General features: G+C 44.9%; 1 protein-coding gene across 1 annotated transcript in view; it reads left to right on the top strand.

The window, feature by feature from the left end:
- The first annotated feature begins 3,034 nt into the window (after nt 1-3,034).
- Nucleotides 3,035-17,575, top strand: part of LOC8036347 (mitochondrial proton/calcium exchanger protein) — a 55,334-nt gene continuing 40,793 nt past the window's right edge. Inside the window, exons 1-2 of the mRNA XM_029971363.4 lie at nt 3,035-3,316; nt 10,292-10,877. Coding sequence (XP_029827223.2) covers nt 10,374-10,877 — 504 coding nt within the window. The 5' untranslated portion in view covers nt 3,035-3,316; nt 10,292-10,373. The remainder of the gene's footprint in view (nt 3,317-10,291; nt 10,878-17,575) is intronic.

Below are 17,575 nucleotides of genomic sequence, written 5' to 3'. Positions count from 1 at the left end.
CAACCGTCAAGCAGCCCGCGACGCGGGCAGTTCGACGTTCTTGGAGGATTATTTTTGTTGAGATAACCTCCAAAAAGCCTTCCCGGTTATGTTCCGAGTCTTCGCGAAAAACAGCTGATAGGGTCGGGTCCGGGGTGTGGTGACGGAATAGACACGTTCCTTTATTTGCTTTGAAACTGTGCAAAAAAGCGGCTCTCATCTACATGTGCCCCAAAGCACACCGGATTGCGTCCGATCGTCGTGAAGTGACTATCGTCGACAGTGTATATTGGATATGCTGTGTTATTTGAGACCTTTCTCAATTCCTGTTCGGATAACGCGGCACCGTGGGGTACGTGCAATATATGTTGTTCGATTGATGAGACTCGTTGAATGGTTCATGCAGTGGGCGGAGAATATGCAGTTTGGATATCCTATGTGGTGACATATTTTTGACGGTTAAGACCTTTGTAGTTTGATACGACTGAGTGTATGGTGCCGTAAAATGATCAACATAAAATGAAACAAACCTTCCAGTTGCATTTGTTGTGTCACGCACGGACTCACCAAAACAGCTCTCATTTCTTTGTTTTGATTCACAAAAAGAATATAATGCATTCCTAAAAACCCTTAGACATTATGTTCACCATAGAACACAAAATAAAAAATACTCCACCAGCGTCCGGAAGTGCGCCTATGCAGGCTGCCACAGTACCCTGACTAGAAAACCCGCAGCTCAGTGCAGTCGGGCAACACTGACGTACCCTCTCAAAACCAGGGACGCGCGCTGTAAATCGCTTCGTTCGAGACTGCCGCTGGAAAGGTCTATACCCAAAAGCTAGCGACTAGAAAACTAGGCGCTAGGCCTAAATTGTCATCGGGGCTCCGTGGATGGAGCGGCGTTGCTCTACGCCGCGCTGCCAGGGACGTACAGTACTGGGGGCCCTCTCGCTTTCGCGCTGCGGGTCAGTTCCAGACACGAAGCTTTGAGGCTCTCCGGCGCGGGCCGCGGCGCCCGAACACACGTGTGCTGGGCTGTACACGACTGTTTTTTCGTTCTTTTTTCCTCGGGCGCGTAAAAGTCGAAGTCCAAAGTCCACTCGTCGAACAGGGTTCACCCACACCTTCTCCAATTTCCGGTCCGTTGGAAACTAATGAAAAAGCACCTCGGTGTTGCGCAGCGGGTTGTTTGAGCAGCCCATAGCGCTACAAGTTGCACTCGGCATCTTTCGAGGAACAGCTGGGCAGTCTTGGGCGCGCCGAGTTGCTCGCTAAAACGAGTCTTGGAGTCCTCACAAGCAAATAAACAAAAGGCTGTACCAAAGCTACACGGGCTACATATAAAAGTAACGGCTAAACACGCCAATCACAAGCCGAAGTAGCGGTGGTATCGGCTCAAAAAAGCGCACTGCGCGCAACGCCCGGACCGGATGAAAAAAAGAGAACGATACTGACGTCACAGCCCAATGTTGCTTTAGCGATCGGCAACCCGCTGGCCGCCCGCTAAAAAGCAGCGGCTCGCGGCGGGTCGCATTTTTATTATCGGCATTAGTTGAGAATGCGGCGTCCCACGGACGTAATATTTTGGCTGAGGTCGTATTTTTGTGTCACTACAGCGATACCAGTGATTTATTTCATTTTGAGTTTTGGCCGGAGAAATTTCGCGGTCAATTTAAAGAGGCTGGCCTCTCCTTGAATCACCCTGTAGAACAAACTCCCCTCCCTCCCTCCTTTCTTTCCTCTCCCCCCCCCCCCCCCCCCCCCCCCCCCCCCCCCCCGGTACGCCACAGTGCCTACAGCTGCGGCGTTTGCTCTTCTGCGACATCCGATAGCAATTTTAAGAATAAAAGACCAAAAACGCATGAATCGACAGATTCAAATTGATGCGTGAACAGCCCCACGAGCAAGCAGGCTGGCGAAGGGGCCTTCTCAGTGTTGCAAATATTTTGAGTTAGATGACGCAACGTGTTGCACTAAACTTGACTTTGGGGCGTAGCGACGTAGCCTAGGAGTTTTCGAGGCCCTTTGCCACCCTTTACTGCACCAGCAGTCACCAAGTGGAGATGGTAGGCATGGTGGTGTGGTTGGCGTCGTTGAGAGAGAGAGAGAGAGAAACAATTTAATCGGAACACCCAACGAGGTAGGGAACACCAGACATGGATGGATGGATGGATGAATAGGCTGAGCCCTTTGGATCGGGCGGTAGCTTACGCCACCTAGCCAGTTTGTTCTACCATTTAAGCTTAGAATATTTAAATGCGAAATCTATATTCACTTCGCAGTGCAAAGAAAGTTAGGCTATGAAAGCCCCTTGCCATCAGTGAATAAGAAAATACATATTTTTCTCTCGATTTCTGCCACCATTGACTTAATATTTGCTTGGTAATCTCTACAGTCTTGAAATCCACTCTCCCTTCGCTGTCTCTAAAACCCAATGACTTTATTAAATCTATGTTGTCTTCGGTAGGCATAGGGTGAAGCCCTTTACAGTAGAGTATCAAGTGCTCAGCCGTCTCGTCCTCCTCTCCGCAAGCAGTGCACACCACGGTGGTGCACACTGTATCCATTTCCTGGTACTTCACTCTGTATGTTCTGGTTCGCAGAACACCCGTCCTCGCCTCAAACAACAATGAGCTTCCCCTAGAATTGTCATAAATGCTTTCTTTGGCAATAACTGTTTTGTTTAATCTATAGCTTTCCAGAGCTTCACTTTCCAGAGTGACAGCGGCTCTGCAGAGGCTGCAGAGTGAAGGTATGGTGCGACATCTACCGTAGAAAGGAATAACTAGGACCTCTTCTTGTGGCATAGTTTCCAGACTGGATATGCAAAAGAACTGATAAAGCCAAATATGACTTAGTTGAGTTCAATTAGCCTATGTAATGTATTGATAAAATAAGTATTACAATAATATTTTAAACAATTGACCATTTTTTTTACATTCAGCATAAAAATGTTGAGGAAATAAAATAGCTAGTTTTGCCTTATAGCATTTCTTGGCTGCTGTTGTTCCAAACTCAGACGCAACGTCCACTACGATGATAGCAACCTTCTGCTCAGGTGATTTTCTATTTCCTACTCCGAGCCTACCTTTCCGATGGGCGACCTAGCGGTTCGTTTGGTTCGGTGTGCTTCGCACGCGTGCAAGTGAAAGTTACATTACATCACCACAGTTTAGCATGGACTTTGTGCAACGACTTTGTGCTAGTAGTTCAGCTAGAAAGCTCCGTTATCACCTTAGCGGCGAGTATAATCTCTAGTTCGTTAGCGAGGCAAGCCGGCAAGTAGCCTAGGCCTCTCGCCGTCCTTTTCGCGCTTGGGGAGAGAAGAAAAAATAAGGTACTGTTGTATTTCTTGGATGATCTCTTACGTTCGTTGACTTATTTGAAGCGTTACTTCATTTGTTCAACATAGGTTTCCTTACTTGCTCTGGTTATTACGTTTGTTGCCATGGGCGCGCGCTCGCGTCTGCTATCCTGAGCCTCGTGTATGAATGAATGAGTTACTGAATACACTCGGCCCTTCTCGCTACGTTAGTTTCGCGATATTTCCCCTTCAGTGTGTGCTAGTAGGGTTACTTTTGACATTGTTGCTGGGAACAGGTTTCCGGCTCGCGGTTGTGTCATAAATTGGTTTTAGTCGGCGCTTATGCAAACGTTGGAAAGTGTTGGACATTGCGTGATAAATGACCTTGCGGGTGTTGCGGTAGTTGCGGTAGTTGCCGTGGTGAACTAAAATTGTGTTTTAAGGTCAGGTGAATGATAACGCTGCCCCAGTTTCTAAGGCTTAAATATAGTTCATTTGGAGTCCTCTGATTTTGAGTTCGCCGTACGCGCCGGATTCGTGGAATGATATTTTCTCTGGCAGCGGCATTTCGTTTGTTTCGGATGATGGGTATTAAACTATTTGCTTGCTGACTGTGATACGGAAATTGAAACATTTCGTGTTTTCCATTGTTTTAAAAAGTTGTGCGTTAAGTTTGTTACACAACATAATTTCTTATGTTGCTTCTATCATAAATCCATTCTTCCATTGCTGCCTTCAAGAATTCAGCATTATGGGCAGCAGAGCAGAATCTCGCCACCAGATGGAGTTTTTATTTAATGAGTTCTGGATTTCTGGGTCCTGTGTTTAGGTCAAAGATTAATCATGCGCTCGCATACCTTGGGTCCTGCGTTTTCTGATAAATCGGTTAAAACCTGAAAAACACCTGCCTGTGAAAATATTGTGGATTCGGAGTTATCCGAAAAAAACTTAAATTTCGGGACTGCCAGTTGTAAAAACTCTACTGCTTTTTTTTTGGAATCCCGAGACAACTTTGCAATTCTGTTTCACAAAAGAATGTATTTTGAACCTTTACTACAAAATGGGAGTGACCTCCCTAGGACAGTAGTCCAACACGTCTGACCTTTCTAGCCGTTCAACTTCGGGTCTTCCTTTTGAACAAGGCTTCTGCTTTAAAAAATGTGTTGTCTGCTGATCTTGTCTGAGCCCATGACACTAAGCATTCTATAGTTGGTGGCAGGTCAAGAACGAAGTAGGAGCTCCTCCCACCTCTTTCCACTTTAGTAGAGCAAACGCTGGAGAAGAGGCGACCTCCTCTTCACTGTTCGTTCCACTGGAGTGGAAGGGGGTGGCAGGAGCTTCCACTTCGTTCTAGGCCTGTAACTGACTATAGAAAATCCACAATTTTGTGGACATTCTACTAGTTTCGAAAGCGGAAGCTCCAAAAAAATACTTTGAGGTAAAAAATGAACTCAGAAAGTGCAGAATCCTAGTTTTAGGATATGAATCCTGCCAGTTAAAAGTGAAACTTTTAAAAATCTTGATTACCAATCATTGGGCCTTTTTAAAGTTTTACATCTGTAAAACTTTAAAAAGTTTTACAGATGTAAAACTTTAAAGTTTTACATCTTTAAAGTTTTACAGATGTAAAATTTTGTTTTCTTTCAGAGTAATTGGCTACTTCCTTTTGTATTGCTTGTGGTATTGAATAGTTGGAGGCTAGCAACCTCTATAATCCAAAGAATTTGATTTAAGATATTGAAGCTTGCAGTGTCTGTCTATGAATGCTTGACTAGGGGAATTTGCTGGCCAAATGTGTTAGCACATCACAGCTCAAAGCATGTAGAGTAAAAGCTTGCACTGCAGAATCTAGGGATCCTGGGTTCAATCCCCCTTCCTGCTGGTTTTGGTATGGACAAGCATTGTTCTTGCAGGGGATTATGTAATTGCTACTGCATAATGCACATTAAAGACCCCAGAGTTGCTGGTATCTGAAACACAAAGTTGAGGCCAAAGTTTGCGGAGCATGCTGACTGGACTGTTGCGGTGATGACCTCGTGCGGGACGAGATGTCAGTTAGCCAAACTTGTTGCTCAAATTTCACTGAGATTGTGGAACACACGATTGTAGTGAAGTTCATCGGAACGCGCACAAGCAACTCCGTGGGGCCCGTCCATTTAACGGCTGCACCGATGACGTTTGTGACAGCGTGCCCCTGCATCTCTACGCCTTGTTAGAGTCAATGCTGTCTCGATTGTACCTAAGCGAGCTGTGTACACTCCAAACTTTCTTGTCGCTGAACTCGTCGTTTGTGAAAGTTATTGGTGACGACAAAGTGACGTTTTGCCACTTTGGAAAGGGGTTATTTGAGGCTCAGATCTTTGTTTCCAGATCGAGGCAACGATTCAACTTCGAGATGTGGTGGATCCATAGGCGGTTTAGGCAGCTTTTGAGCTCATCTTCCGCCATTGTGAACAACTGTACCGTGGTCACCGAGAGACTATTTGGGCAGCGGCGTTCGAAGTGTTTCCGAGATAAGGGGGCAACGGAAGTTGGCCAGGAAAACTGGGGAGGGGCGGGGGTCGACGTGAATGAAGAAAGAAGTTCCCTTCTGTCATTTTTTTATTTCATATTTCTGCAATGCCTGGAGCTCCCCCCCCCCCCCCTCACCCACCCACCCACCCAACCCCAATACCCCTGTTTCAACGCCACTGGTGAGTGGCGTTGTTCATTGTCGTCCAACTGAGTGACGTCAATGAACAGCACAGTATGCAATCCACCTTTCTCAAAATAATGGTTTAGGAGGTTCGGGAATTAAACAACAGTTTGCGTACGTTCCATGAACTCACAAGCGGTCATGACAGACTTCCAAGCAAGAGGCTCGTAGTGTGCAGGCACGTTCGGTGGCGCCCTTTTATAGTTCCTACCCTTAACATCAGGGTCAGGATTATCATTTGTAAATGACTATGTTAGTAGTGCATGTTTGACTATAAGTATGATGGTGTACGATGGAAGCTTGGGGTTATCGGGTTGATAAAACAGTACCATCAATCTTGGCAGTCTGACATTACTCTTATTTCAAGCAACGAAAGCAGAATTAATCCCAGTTTGACTACTTTTGGAAAACTGACCACACAGACACTTTTGGTTGTCTACATCACCAATAATCACTACTTAGAAAAAAAAAAAAAGAAAGCGAAATGATTTTATTCTTTTTGAAAGGAAACAACTGCCCAGAGGCAAAACCCATCCAATGGCAGACCTATACTCCATTCACCCTTGAGCTGAGACTAGAAGCTTCACCTTCAGTGCGAGCTCACTGGCTTCCGCAGTGCTTTGGCTGCGCATTCACACTTGTGTTAGCAGGGGTGGAAAGCTCAGGCTGAAGGCGGAGCTTCTATACTCCGTTTCACCTTATGTTGTACTGCCGCGAAGGCTTGAAGCACGAGCTCATAGCGTTGGCAGCTGCCTTTAATGCACGAGAGCTTGTGCCGCCGAGATGTGCCCCAGAGTAAGGAGCTCACGCTTGTAGCCTTTCCTGCAGTACATCATAAGGTGAAATAGATTATAGTCTCAGCCTAAGGGTGAACGGAGTATAGCCATGTTGGGCAACACTCTTCTCAAAGCCAATAGGCCAAGAAACAGGATAAGAATGGCAGAAACTTTTTTCACAAAATCCTTTTTTATCAGTGGAAATAAGGGCAATATCAGGCTGTCAACTTTGATGGTGTTGATTTAAGAATGCAATTATTCCAAGTCTCCATCGTGCTTTTTAGACACCATACAACTTCTTTGTCCCAACTGATAATCCTGATTGTGACATCACACATATAAATAGGGTTTATTTATTTATTTATTTATTCATCCCCTCAGAGCCCGAAGGCATTATAGAGGGGAGTGGACACACACATCTAATTGCACACAAAGACAAACAGTAATTAGGCAGGTAAGCATAAAAATCCAAAAACAGAACATTGTTAAAACAAAACACTGTCAACCAAAATCCAAAAAATATTCGCAAAGTGCAGCTTTGAATCCGGCACTCTCGGCTATGCTGGCAACAGGCGCGGGAAGGCGATTCCAGTCCAGTGATGTCATGGGTTCTTCATTTTCGGATTTTATTTTTATTTTTATGTCCCTGACATCAATTCCTGAACATAGAAATTTTTTTTTTTCCTTCCTAAAATTGTTTGAGACGGACCTTTAAATGGAAAAGTGCACAAAAGAAAATCCCTAAGCCGGATGGCCCCAACAGGAAAATGGGCAAAACCCGTTGAAGACTTCTGGGAGCTTTGAACCCCTAAACTTGTGGAGCAAAAAAAAAGTAAGGGCAACCCTAAACGAGGACACACAAAGGACAACGGGGACACAATCATCGGAACACGATAAAACTTAACAGACGTTACAATAGTCGTTGAGAAAAATAAAGCCGGAAAACAAAGAACCCTTAAACCACGATCGTCTCCGTGCGCTCTCTTCTGCTGCTCTTGTTCAGTGCCTAGGAAGTGAGCGGGATTTTTCAACCCTTCAGGGAAAGAAGTCACGAAGATGAATGGATCTGTCGGTTTATGAGAAAAGAAAACTTTGCGGGAATCTTTCGACTCTACGTCGTAACACTACGTCATACACTACGTCGTAACACCAAGAATCTTTGTGTTTGACGAGACTAGCAACACTGGCTAGCTGTCTTATTGCACCATAGTTATGTCTCATTAATATGGACACCACTCTTCATTGGCACAAATTTCGAGGACAAACTAAGTAAATATGTACGTTTTTGTCTCGTTAATATGGAAAAAAAAAAAAAAATCTAAAATTTGTGTTTAAAATGTGTAATAGTGACAATCTTTGTATTTTTTTTTTTCTCTTGATTATTATTTTTTTTGGCTCTGTTGCTGCTTTCTGTAGGCAGTCAGGAACCCGTCCAGCTGTACCTGACAGCTTTTTTCCCTCATCGCCACCATCTTATGGTGGAAATAAACATTATTATTATTATTATAACTCACATTGGATGATTTTGTAGGGTATGGAGGTGTCCCTATTGATGAGACATTACTGTATTGAAATTGTTTGTATAGAGTGAAGACACCAGACGGTCATTTTCAGGGTGGGAATTAAGGAATATGAAACCCAGTGAAACAAAATAAGTTATGAGGGTATCACATGATCATACCTCTTGCTTCTCTACTATCTTAACTATGTCTCTTTATCCTTGGTTTCCTATAAATATTTGGTCGTTCATATTGCCTGCAATATCTGTAGCAAAATGCGTGTTGAGTAGTCATTTTAAGAATTAATGGTCTCAAGGCAGTTATGAAATATTAATCAGAACTATAACCAAATGTAAAAAAAAAAAAAAAAAAAAAAAAAACTTTGGTGTTGTTGGTTGGGATGTTAATGACACTTTTGGCTACCCAACATATTTCGTTGGTGTGGGCAGGTACATGCATTGCAAGCCTACCAAAGTTACATTCACATGCATGCTGCTCATGTTTGCTTGCATGGGGGCATTAGCTTGCATTTGTGTATAATTGGGGACAATCAGTGGCGTCACTAGGGTCAGCAGAACCCAGGGATTCCCCCCCATCCCAGCTAGTTGCCCGCCTCCAACCCCCCCGCCACCCCCCCCCCCCCCCCCCTCCCCGTCTCGGGGGCTTTCCGCAACAATCCCCCCCCTCCCCCCCTCCGCCCCTCTTGTGGCCCGCCGCGACACCCGCGGAGTGCTGCGCCCGGGGCGGTTCTCCCCCCCTCTTGTGATGCCACAGGGGACAACATTGTGGCATTTCTAAGCATTGAAGAGTGCATGTCCAGAGCTTTGACCGGCATTAAATTTGCACGAGCACCTAGAGCGCTGTAGACTTTGCTGCACACAAGAACAGCATTGTGAAGCCACGAGCATGAAAGCTGAGCAAGGCTGTAAAGCTGTCACACACACAAACAAGCCACTCTGGCAAACAATTGAACCAGCAACAGGAGGAAAAAGGCAAACAGCAAACAAGTTGTTGGGCATTCAGGAAAAGCTTGGAAAAAGTTTAGAAATAAGAGCTAATACAGAAGCACTCCAGTTTCTCTTTAAGGAGTAACTCTTTCTGAAGAGCTATCCTGGTTTGGAGACAAAAGAAGAACATATTTAACTCTGAAAAATCGTGATTCTGTAAACACTGCACTCATCACCGCTGAGATGTGTGCAGAATTCACAGCAGACATGCCAGGAGTCTGTCTCTGCTGACAAACCTTTGTTTTTGTACATTTAGTACGCCATTTTAGTTCAGATCTTCTTCTAATGATGCTGTATGGATAATCTTACAATGTGCAATATTTACAGCTCCATCTTTATTTTCTGTGTCTTTTAGCTGTTTGCTTACAATGTGGCGAGTTGAGACGGAGGAGGCGCCGTGTAGCCGAGCTTTCGGTTGCACGTCAAAAGATCCCCAGGTGGTCCAAATTAATCCTCAGTCCTCTGCTGGGGCGTGCCAGATGCCCGTCGTTGGTTTGGCACGTAAAACCCCCAAATTTTGTCGCGATTTGAGAAAAACGGGAAGACTTCCAAACGTCTCAGATAGCTCTCGGTCGATGTTTGAAAAAAGTATGGTGCTAAGACAAGCTGATCCACAAGCAGAGTCTGGTGCCCAGCCTAGTCCTGATTGACTGCACGTGTCTGCCAATATGACTCTTGATGCACCAATACCTATCTACTCCATGTCTAGGAGCATCAAAGATGACACTGCATCTCATACACAAAGGTGGCACCCAAGTAGGCGCACATCAAATGTGTGGGAGACAACATGCTGTTGGAGGAGCCTTTAGTTTTCTGCAGGTGTCTTGCGCATGTATTCCTTTCCTTGGCTGTGACATACATTTCCAAACATTTGCAAGGTTGCACTGTAACGTATGCTCCTCTGATTTGACAGCCTTGTAACTTGCACTCGGTGTCTGTCCCATTTGAGAGCCCACCCTGCCTTCAAAGCATACCAGATTGCACCTGTAGCGCCTTCTCAATTGCATTGTTTTCTGCTTGGTTTCATGCAGTTCTGCAGAGAGCGGACTTCATGCCGTGCCGTGATTAATCCAGGCGGCCACTGTTTCTCAACCATTGCCCTGCGCACAGACCATGCACCGAGGGCCACTTTCGTGCCGCGTCCATCTGTGGCAGCTGCAGTCCATTCGACCGGGCAGCTGCCTCTCCAGACATACGCAGCGAGCATGGTTCACCCACAGGGGCACCTCATGGCCCAGCCACCCAAGCTGCACAATTGTGACGGACCACCGTCGAGTTCTGGGCCAGTTGCGGCCTTCTCACCAGCCGCTTGCACTGGTGTTATATCGGCCACTGTGGGTGCCTTCAAAGAAACTTTCGGAGAAGGAGTCGTCAAAGGTGGAAGGAACGGTGAAGGCACTCAAGGAAGCCGAGCATCCTGCGGTGGATATGGCAAAGCCGGCCGCAACAGCCCCCGCCCACCCTATCCCCAAACGCTCGCTTTTGAAGCGGATATGGGACGAGTTGGTGCACTACTACCATGGGTTCCGTCTGTTATTTATTGACATTCGGGTGTCAAGCCGCCTCGTGTATCGAGTGTTGAACGGCGACAGCCTTACGCGACGTGAGCACAAACAGGTGAGGGTTTGAATTCAACATTGGGGGATTTTATGGGTGCATGGCCGGATTTTGTGGGTGGGACTGCATCATCGACTTGTTTTCATCAGCAGTAATGAAATCGATTACAAAATTAAACAGATTCATGTGTTATTGTATAATTTCTTTTTATCATATAGGCCAATGTCAGCTATTTGTGCCTAAGTAATGGTCAATATTGCAGACTTCTTGGGTTCTTAATATTATTGTCAGTCTACTCAAAGTAGTGAAATATTCTTTGCAACCTTCTTTAAAGGGAAGCTGAAACATTTCTTTTAAAAAAAAATGAGATAGAGGTTGATTCTAGCGTAGGTTTATCCCATAAATCTCAATGTCACATTTGTTTTCCCCGAAGTTTTAATGAAATGCGAGAAAACATGAAAAACCTCCGACTAGTCCTGACGTCATAAGATCATCTTTTGGCCGCCAGGCACATGTCGCTCGAGGGCCGCGCATGCAATTACAAGCTTGCCAGGTATATTCCCTCGCACTGACACCAGTCGTGACGTCTTTTCCTGCCCTTTTTAGAAATAGCAATAGTGCGTGTACAGTCAGCACGAAATGAAACCCAAACGCTGGAACGAGTGGCCGTTGGTACAGGCTGCTCCACCTGGAGGGTCCCTGAGAACTAGTGAAAATGCGCCGGGGTGCGAGGGTGCGGATCCTACTAAGATGAGCTCGAGCCTCGCGCGGCGCGTCTGGGAGTTCCGCGTTTCGCCGGTGGCGCGCTGTAAGCACTGTCACATCCGATAAAAACAGCACTGTCACTCGCTTTGTGTATCAGATTCCCAGCGATATCTCTTCAGCGTTGTCATTCATTGTTGCTTTGTGTATCGCAAGGGCGAAATGAAAGTTGAAACATTTCGTGCACAGAACACCCGTAGTGCTTGATGACGTGTCACCGGAACCACACTGGGGCTCTGGTGAACAATGTGCCACGCGCGGTTTCTGAGAAATGGTGAAACGTCATAAACGCGAAATAATATTCGTTTATTCACACGACCATACTCTTTATAAAAAAAAAAGTGCTGTAACAGACCAACGCGGATGCCTCAGTTTTTATGAGCAATGCGCAAGGAATTGCTCGCTGACGCTCTCTTTGGTGACCACCGATATGCGAGGCGTATCAATTCCGGAGTGGAATGCATTCATCACCCTGTCTTAGCAGGGTCTATCGCAAAGAGCTATAGCCAGGTTAAGCGGCCGCCCGGTGTCGTGCGGGCGACATTGCGGCGACAGAAAAGCACCCTGAGTGACGGCGCTTACAGCGCACCACCGGCGGAACGCGGAAGTCCCAGACGCCCCGCGCGAGGGTTGAGGACATCTTAGTAGGACCCCGCACCCTTGCACCCAGGTGCAATTTTCATTGGTTCTCAGGGGCCCTCCAGGTGGAGCAGCCTGTATCGATGGCCACGCATTCCGGCATTTGGGTTTCATTCCATGCTGACTGTACATAGCTTTGACAGGCACTGAAGGTGTGTGATAGCGGGGATTCTGAAAACTTTTTGTGACGTTAGGCTCCGGGAAGGAGGGCCGTTAGCAGTAGTTTTGAAAATTATTTTCTGCAGCTTCCATGCACTAAATTAAAAGGTAATTTCGATATTCGAGACCCTGGAGGTCAAATGAAGACGATTTAAGTGCATTTCCTCAAATACAAAACCGCTTCAGCTTCCCGTTAAAACAAGCAATTTTTTTTTTTTTGTTAATGAGGGTTTAGAGTACTATGAAAAGAAAAAAACTTTTATTGTGCTTCTTTTAGCCCTGGGGCTAAGTTGGAGGCACTGGAACCACTATAAAAGATACTATATTGGTTAGTTAGGTAGTTAATTAACTAAAATGTTTTAATTAACTTTCAAAATATTTGGGGCATATTGTGGTTAGAAAATCTATCCTCGAGCTCATTATAGTCTAGCTGTGGGTTGAAATTTTGATAAAAAATTTGTAGTGGGTACTAAGGGGCGAGAAATGCAATTCATGCATTCATTCATTCATTCATTCATTCATTCATTCATTTAATTATACTGTCAGCCCTTGCACAGGGCTATTACAGGGGTGGAAAAAAAGACAACAACAAACAAACATGTACTCTTACATACAAGCATACACAATGGTTACGAGTATATTGAGACGCTTCGTAATTTCGGCAGTTTACGAAACGGATCACTTCGTAGTTATGAAACATTTCTTTACACAAGCTATAGGGGTCTTACTTTATAGCACATTCAACAATATCAGTGATACGCCCCAGAAATTCATTTAGCGCCGTAGATGACACAGTGGAATGAGGTAACATATTCCAATCTCTAATAGCCCTCGGAAAAAAACTGTACTTAAAGCAATCGTTCTGATGGATTAGGAATGTACTATCGGCCTCAAATGAAATGCAAACAGCGGAGCGCATGGCCGTCGGTACATGCTGCGCCTCCGGGAGGCCTCTTGAAACTGACAAAAACCACGGGTTGGAGAGTGGGGCGCTGCGGGGGTCTGTGTCCTACTTTGATGTGTTTTACGCTCACACAGCCCAACCCAAGCTTTGAAGAGGCGCAACATGTACCGACGGCCATGCGCTCCGCTTTTCGCATTTCATTTGAGGCCAATAGTACATGCTATGACGATGTCTTGAGGATTCGGTGGAGCAAATTTCAAAGTACTCAGATTTCTTTATCTTTACGCAATTATGAATAATATGAAAAAGAAATTCTAACCTTTCATATTTCATTCTTGATTCAAATGTAGGAAGATTGGCGAGTTCACATAGTTTTGTGGGGGAATGATCGTGGCTGTATTTATTAAAAATAAACCTGGATGCGAGTCGCTGAATTTCCTTCAGCTTATTGCAATTTGTATCGGTATATGCGTCCCAAACAATTTTAGAATACTCGATGACGGGTCTTACCAGTGTCATATAAGCCAGACTTTTTATTTCAGGAGTTGCAATAGCGAGGTTTCGTCGACGGCACCACAGTGCTTTATTAGCTTTGATGCATACGTTATTAATGTGAATGTTCCATTTTAGATCAGGAGTAAATATTAAGCCTAAGTATTTATGTTCTTTTACTCTCTCAAGCTCAGCACCCGCAATGCAATAATTATAAGCCAAAACTTTTTTTTTTTCTCGTAATAGACATGACTGATTTTTCAGGGTTTAGCACCATTTGCCAATTGTTACACCACTTCTTAATATTTTCTAAGTTACAGTTTAATTCGATTTGATCGTCTGATGTTTCAATTTTATTGTAAATCACAATCGTCGGCAAATAGTCTGATTGGAACTGAGATGTCATTGCGCAGATCATTAATAAAAATCAAAAATAAGAGGACCCAAGACACTCCCCCGGGGCAGGCACGTAGCCAGGACCCCTCCCCCGAAACAAGATCCTGGCTACGTGCATGCCCTGGGGTACGCCTGAAACAACTGGGGGCAGAGTCGATTTGCTTCCCCCAACTTTAACATACTGTCCCGGTGATGAAAGATAAGAGGAAAACCACTTCGTGATGGCTGTATTTTTAAAGATGGCACTGATTTTCAATAACAATTTTGGGTGAGATACTTTGTCAAGCGTCTTTGCGAAATCCAGAATTACTATATCAGTTTGACCACGACAGTTTATCCTTTGATAGAGATCATGAACAGTTTCTATGAGCTGGGTAGTCGTGGGAAGACCTCTGCGGAAACCATGCTGTGATTTAAATAATATATCATAATTTTCAAGGTAAGCCAGTAGATGTTTAGATATGATATGCTCAAGAAGCTTAGAGCATGTACTAGTAAGTGAAATGGGGCGAAAGTTACAGACGTCAATAACACTACCACTTTTGTGGACGGGTATATTTTTTGCTATTTTCCACGCGCTGGGAAAGAACCGCTACTTGTAGACAATCTAAAGATGATACTAAGGTATTTTGAAACCCACTCAGCATACCTTTTTAAAACTTCATTAGGAATTTCGTCTGACCCTGGGCTCTTTTTTGTGTCTATGTTAAGTAGAAGGTTAAAAACACTTTGCTCACTTATATCTAAATCATTGATGGGAGGATTGTAAGAATCGCTAAAGCTTGGCAGATTTCCATCATCGTTGGTGAAGACTGATGAAAAAAAGTGCTGAAACTTTCAACGCTCTGCTTTTCATTCTTTGGATCAGGGGCACGCTGTTGGAACTTAGCCGGAGGTTTGACGTACCGCCAGAACTTCTTAGGTGCCTCGCTAAGGAATTTTTTAAGTGTTATATTATAAAACCTCTCTTTAGACTCTCCAACTAGCCGCCTCAGCTCCCGACTCAATCGCAAAATGCAAGTTTTTTTTTCTACACCTGTACCATGCGAACTCGCTCGTTTCCGCTTCAGTGTCTCAGTTGCCTTTTTGCATGAATTATTTTCCTTGTAATCCAAGGATTTTTGTTCCTGATTTTTTTAGGGCTCTTTGGTATAAATCGCTCAGCACACCGTATACACTCCGTGCGGGAACTATAGGGGGCGCTCTGAAAAACGCGCGCAGCGCCGCTAGCGGAGGAGCTGGCGTTCGACTGTGAGGCGCGCTCAGCAGCCTGCGGCGCCTTTTCGCATGCCAAGCTGTGGCGGCGGAAGCGCGCACGGACGAAACTTTTGCTTTTTGAGCCGATAAGTTGAGGGTGACATTGCATAAGTGCTGGGGCAGAAGGGCATTTAGCTGTTCTCCACTTCTTATATATTGAGTTTGAGTCGTAATTAGGGGTAATTTCTCTAGTTGCGGCCGAAAAAGGAGTTGGAGTAATTTTCCGAAAAACAAAGACGGCCGCCACCTTAATTGCTCTGAGTGGGAAATTTATTTCGCTCGTCGCTGTAAACCTAGGGCTGCTGCAAAGATGATATTTGGAGGCGAGTGAGATGTTCACTAAGTTTGTGCACGAAGAGTGCCAAGTTTCTTTAAGACAGCAGGTGTGAAAGTTATGTTTCTAACGAATAAAGAAATAAAGCTGTACGGGATATCCAATATTGGACCCTAAATGTTGTGTTATAGCGGGCTGTGCAAAGTGCAGATTTGGGCACACAGGTGCTTGGACTTGACAGTAACATGACAAAGCACTTATTATAGAAAAAAAAAAAAGGTGGCATAGGGAAACCAGGTGAAAATTTGGTTTGGGCGGCGTAACTCAAAGGGAACCGGTTTTGATCATGAAAAGGCTGTCAAGAGAATACCACTGGTCGGGGGAGGTGGAGACTTTAGAGGTAGGAAGGAACTAGTGGACTGTACTTCCAATTGAAACAACTTTACGAAAGGTGGTTCCAAAGCCGAGAAAACAAAGTTGTCGGCCAACACACGGTTTGGCCGCCAAGGGCTTTTGCGGTCAGCTGTTGTGTAATACCCTGTTGTGCGAGGTGCTGATTTTCGGCGCACAGGTACTTTGACATGACCGTCACTTGGCACAACACTTATTATAACAAAAAGAGTTTTCATGGCGAAACCAGGTGGAAATTTAGTTTGGGCGGCGTAACAAAATGGGAACTGGCTTTGACCGTCAAAGGCTGTCAGATAATACCACTCATCGTGGGAGGTGCACACTATACAGGTAGGAAGGGACCAGTGGACGGTACTTCCAGTTCGAACCACTTTGCGATAGGTAGCTTTAAAGCCGAGAGAAAAAAAAAGTTGTCTACAGAACTCGGGGTATCAGCGTTTCCACATCCAAAAGGAGGCTGATCAAGAAAGAAAGCACACCACATAAACTTTCATACTCAAACGTCGATTCTCCAGTGATTCCGAGTTTCATTGTTTTTTTTTGTTTTTTTTTTTAGATATATATTTGTCACTTTTTTTACCTTTCGAATCTTTCTTCGTGAAGTGCAGATTGCGTGCCATACTTGTCTGGAAATATCATCGACACGTAGGATGGGGACGGAACTTTTTTGGAGGGCATTCCTCCAACGAAATTGGCACTGCAGACTTGCGAGTGTGGGTTTGTCCCATCGGCGCTGACACATGTAGGCGTTACTGGTACGAAAACAAACGCAGAGCGCAAAGCGGCAGTGCAGAATATGTCAGCCGTGCCGACACAGTGGCAGACATGATCGGGAAACCAAATTTCTCACGTCGTACGGCACGGCTCCATCGTTGTCGCTGTCCCACATAACATCGGCGAGGTGAAAAACTGTGAAACTTTGTCTCCACGAGATACGACGCATTACTATTGAAGCACTTAATGACGCAGCACAGCTTCATGCTATGAACTCAGCGCTACTGCAACACTCCGACTTCAATGCGTACCAACGTACGCGGCGTGGTTTCGGTTTCGTTTTCTCTGGGGTTCTCGCTGCCTACCTTCGGTACCGGCCGCGCGGCGGCGCGCCAGTCGCGTCGCACGGAGTGTATAGTCATGCTTGAAAAATTGTCCCATAACGTGTCTGGGCTAGCATTTGATTGGTAAAAAAACATAAAATCATCAAACGATCGTTCAAGGCAATCAAGTGTGCTTACATCATTGGCACTTCTAAAATCCAAAAACATCTTTCGTGAATGACTGTGATTTTTCTGGGGTAACATTTAATGAGGCGAGTACCATCCTATGATCAGATAGGCCTTCGGTTTCACATTTAGAAAAATACAATTTTAAACTCTTGGAAACAAAAACCAGATCTAAAATTGTTGACATTATTGAACATTCTCTAGTGTAATCTGTTACCACCTGGGATAAGTTATAGCAGAA

Source organism: Ixodes scapularis, unplaced genomic scaffold (assembly GCF_016920785.2).
Source record: "Ixodes scapularis isolate PalLabHiFi unplaced genomic scaffold, ASM1692078v2 PGA_scaffold9__187_contigs__length_104089568, whole genome shotgun sequence".
NCBI classification, from domain to species: domain Eukaryota; kingdom Metazoa; phylum Arthropoda; class Arachnida; order Ixodida; family Ixodidae; genus Ixodes; species Ixodes scapularis.
This window is presented reverse-complemented; position numbering and strand designations above follow the sequence as displayed.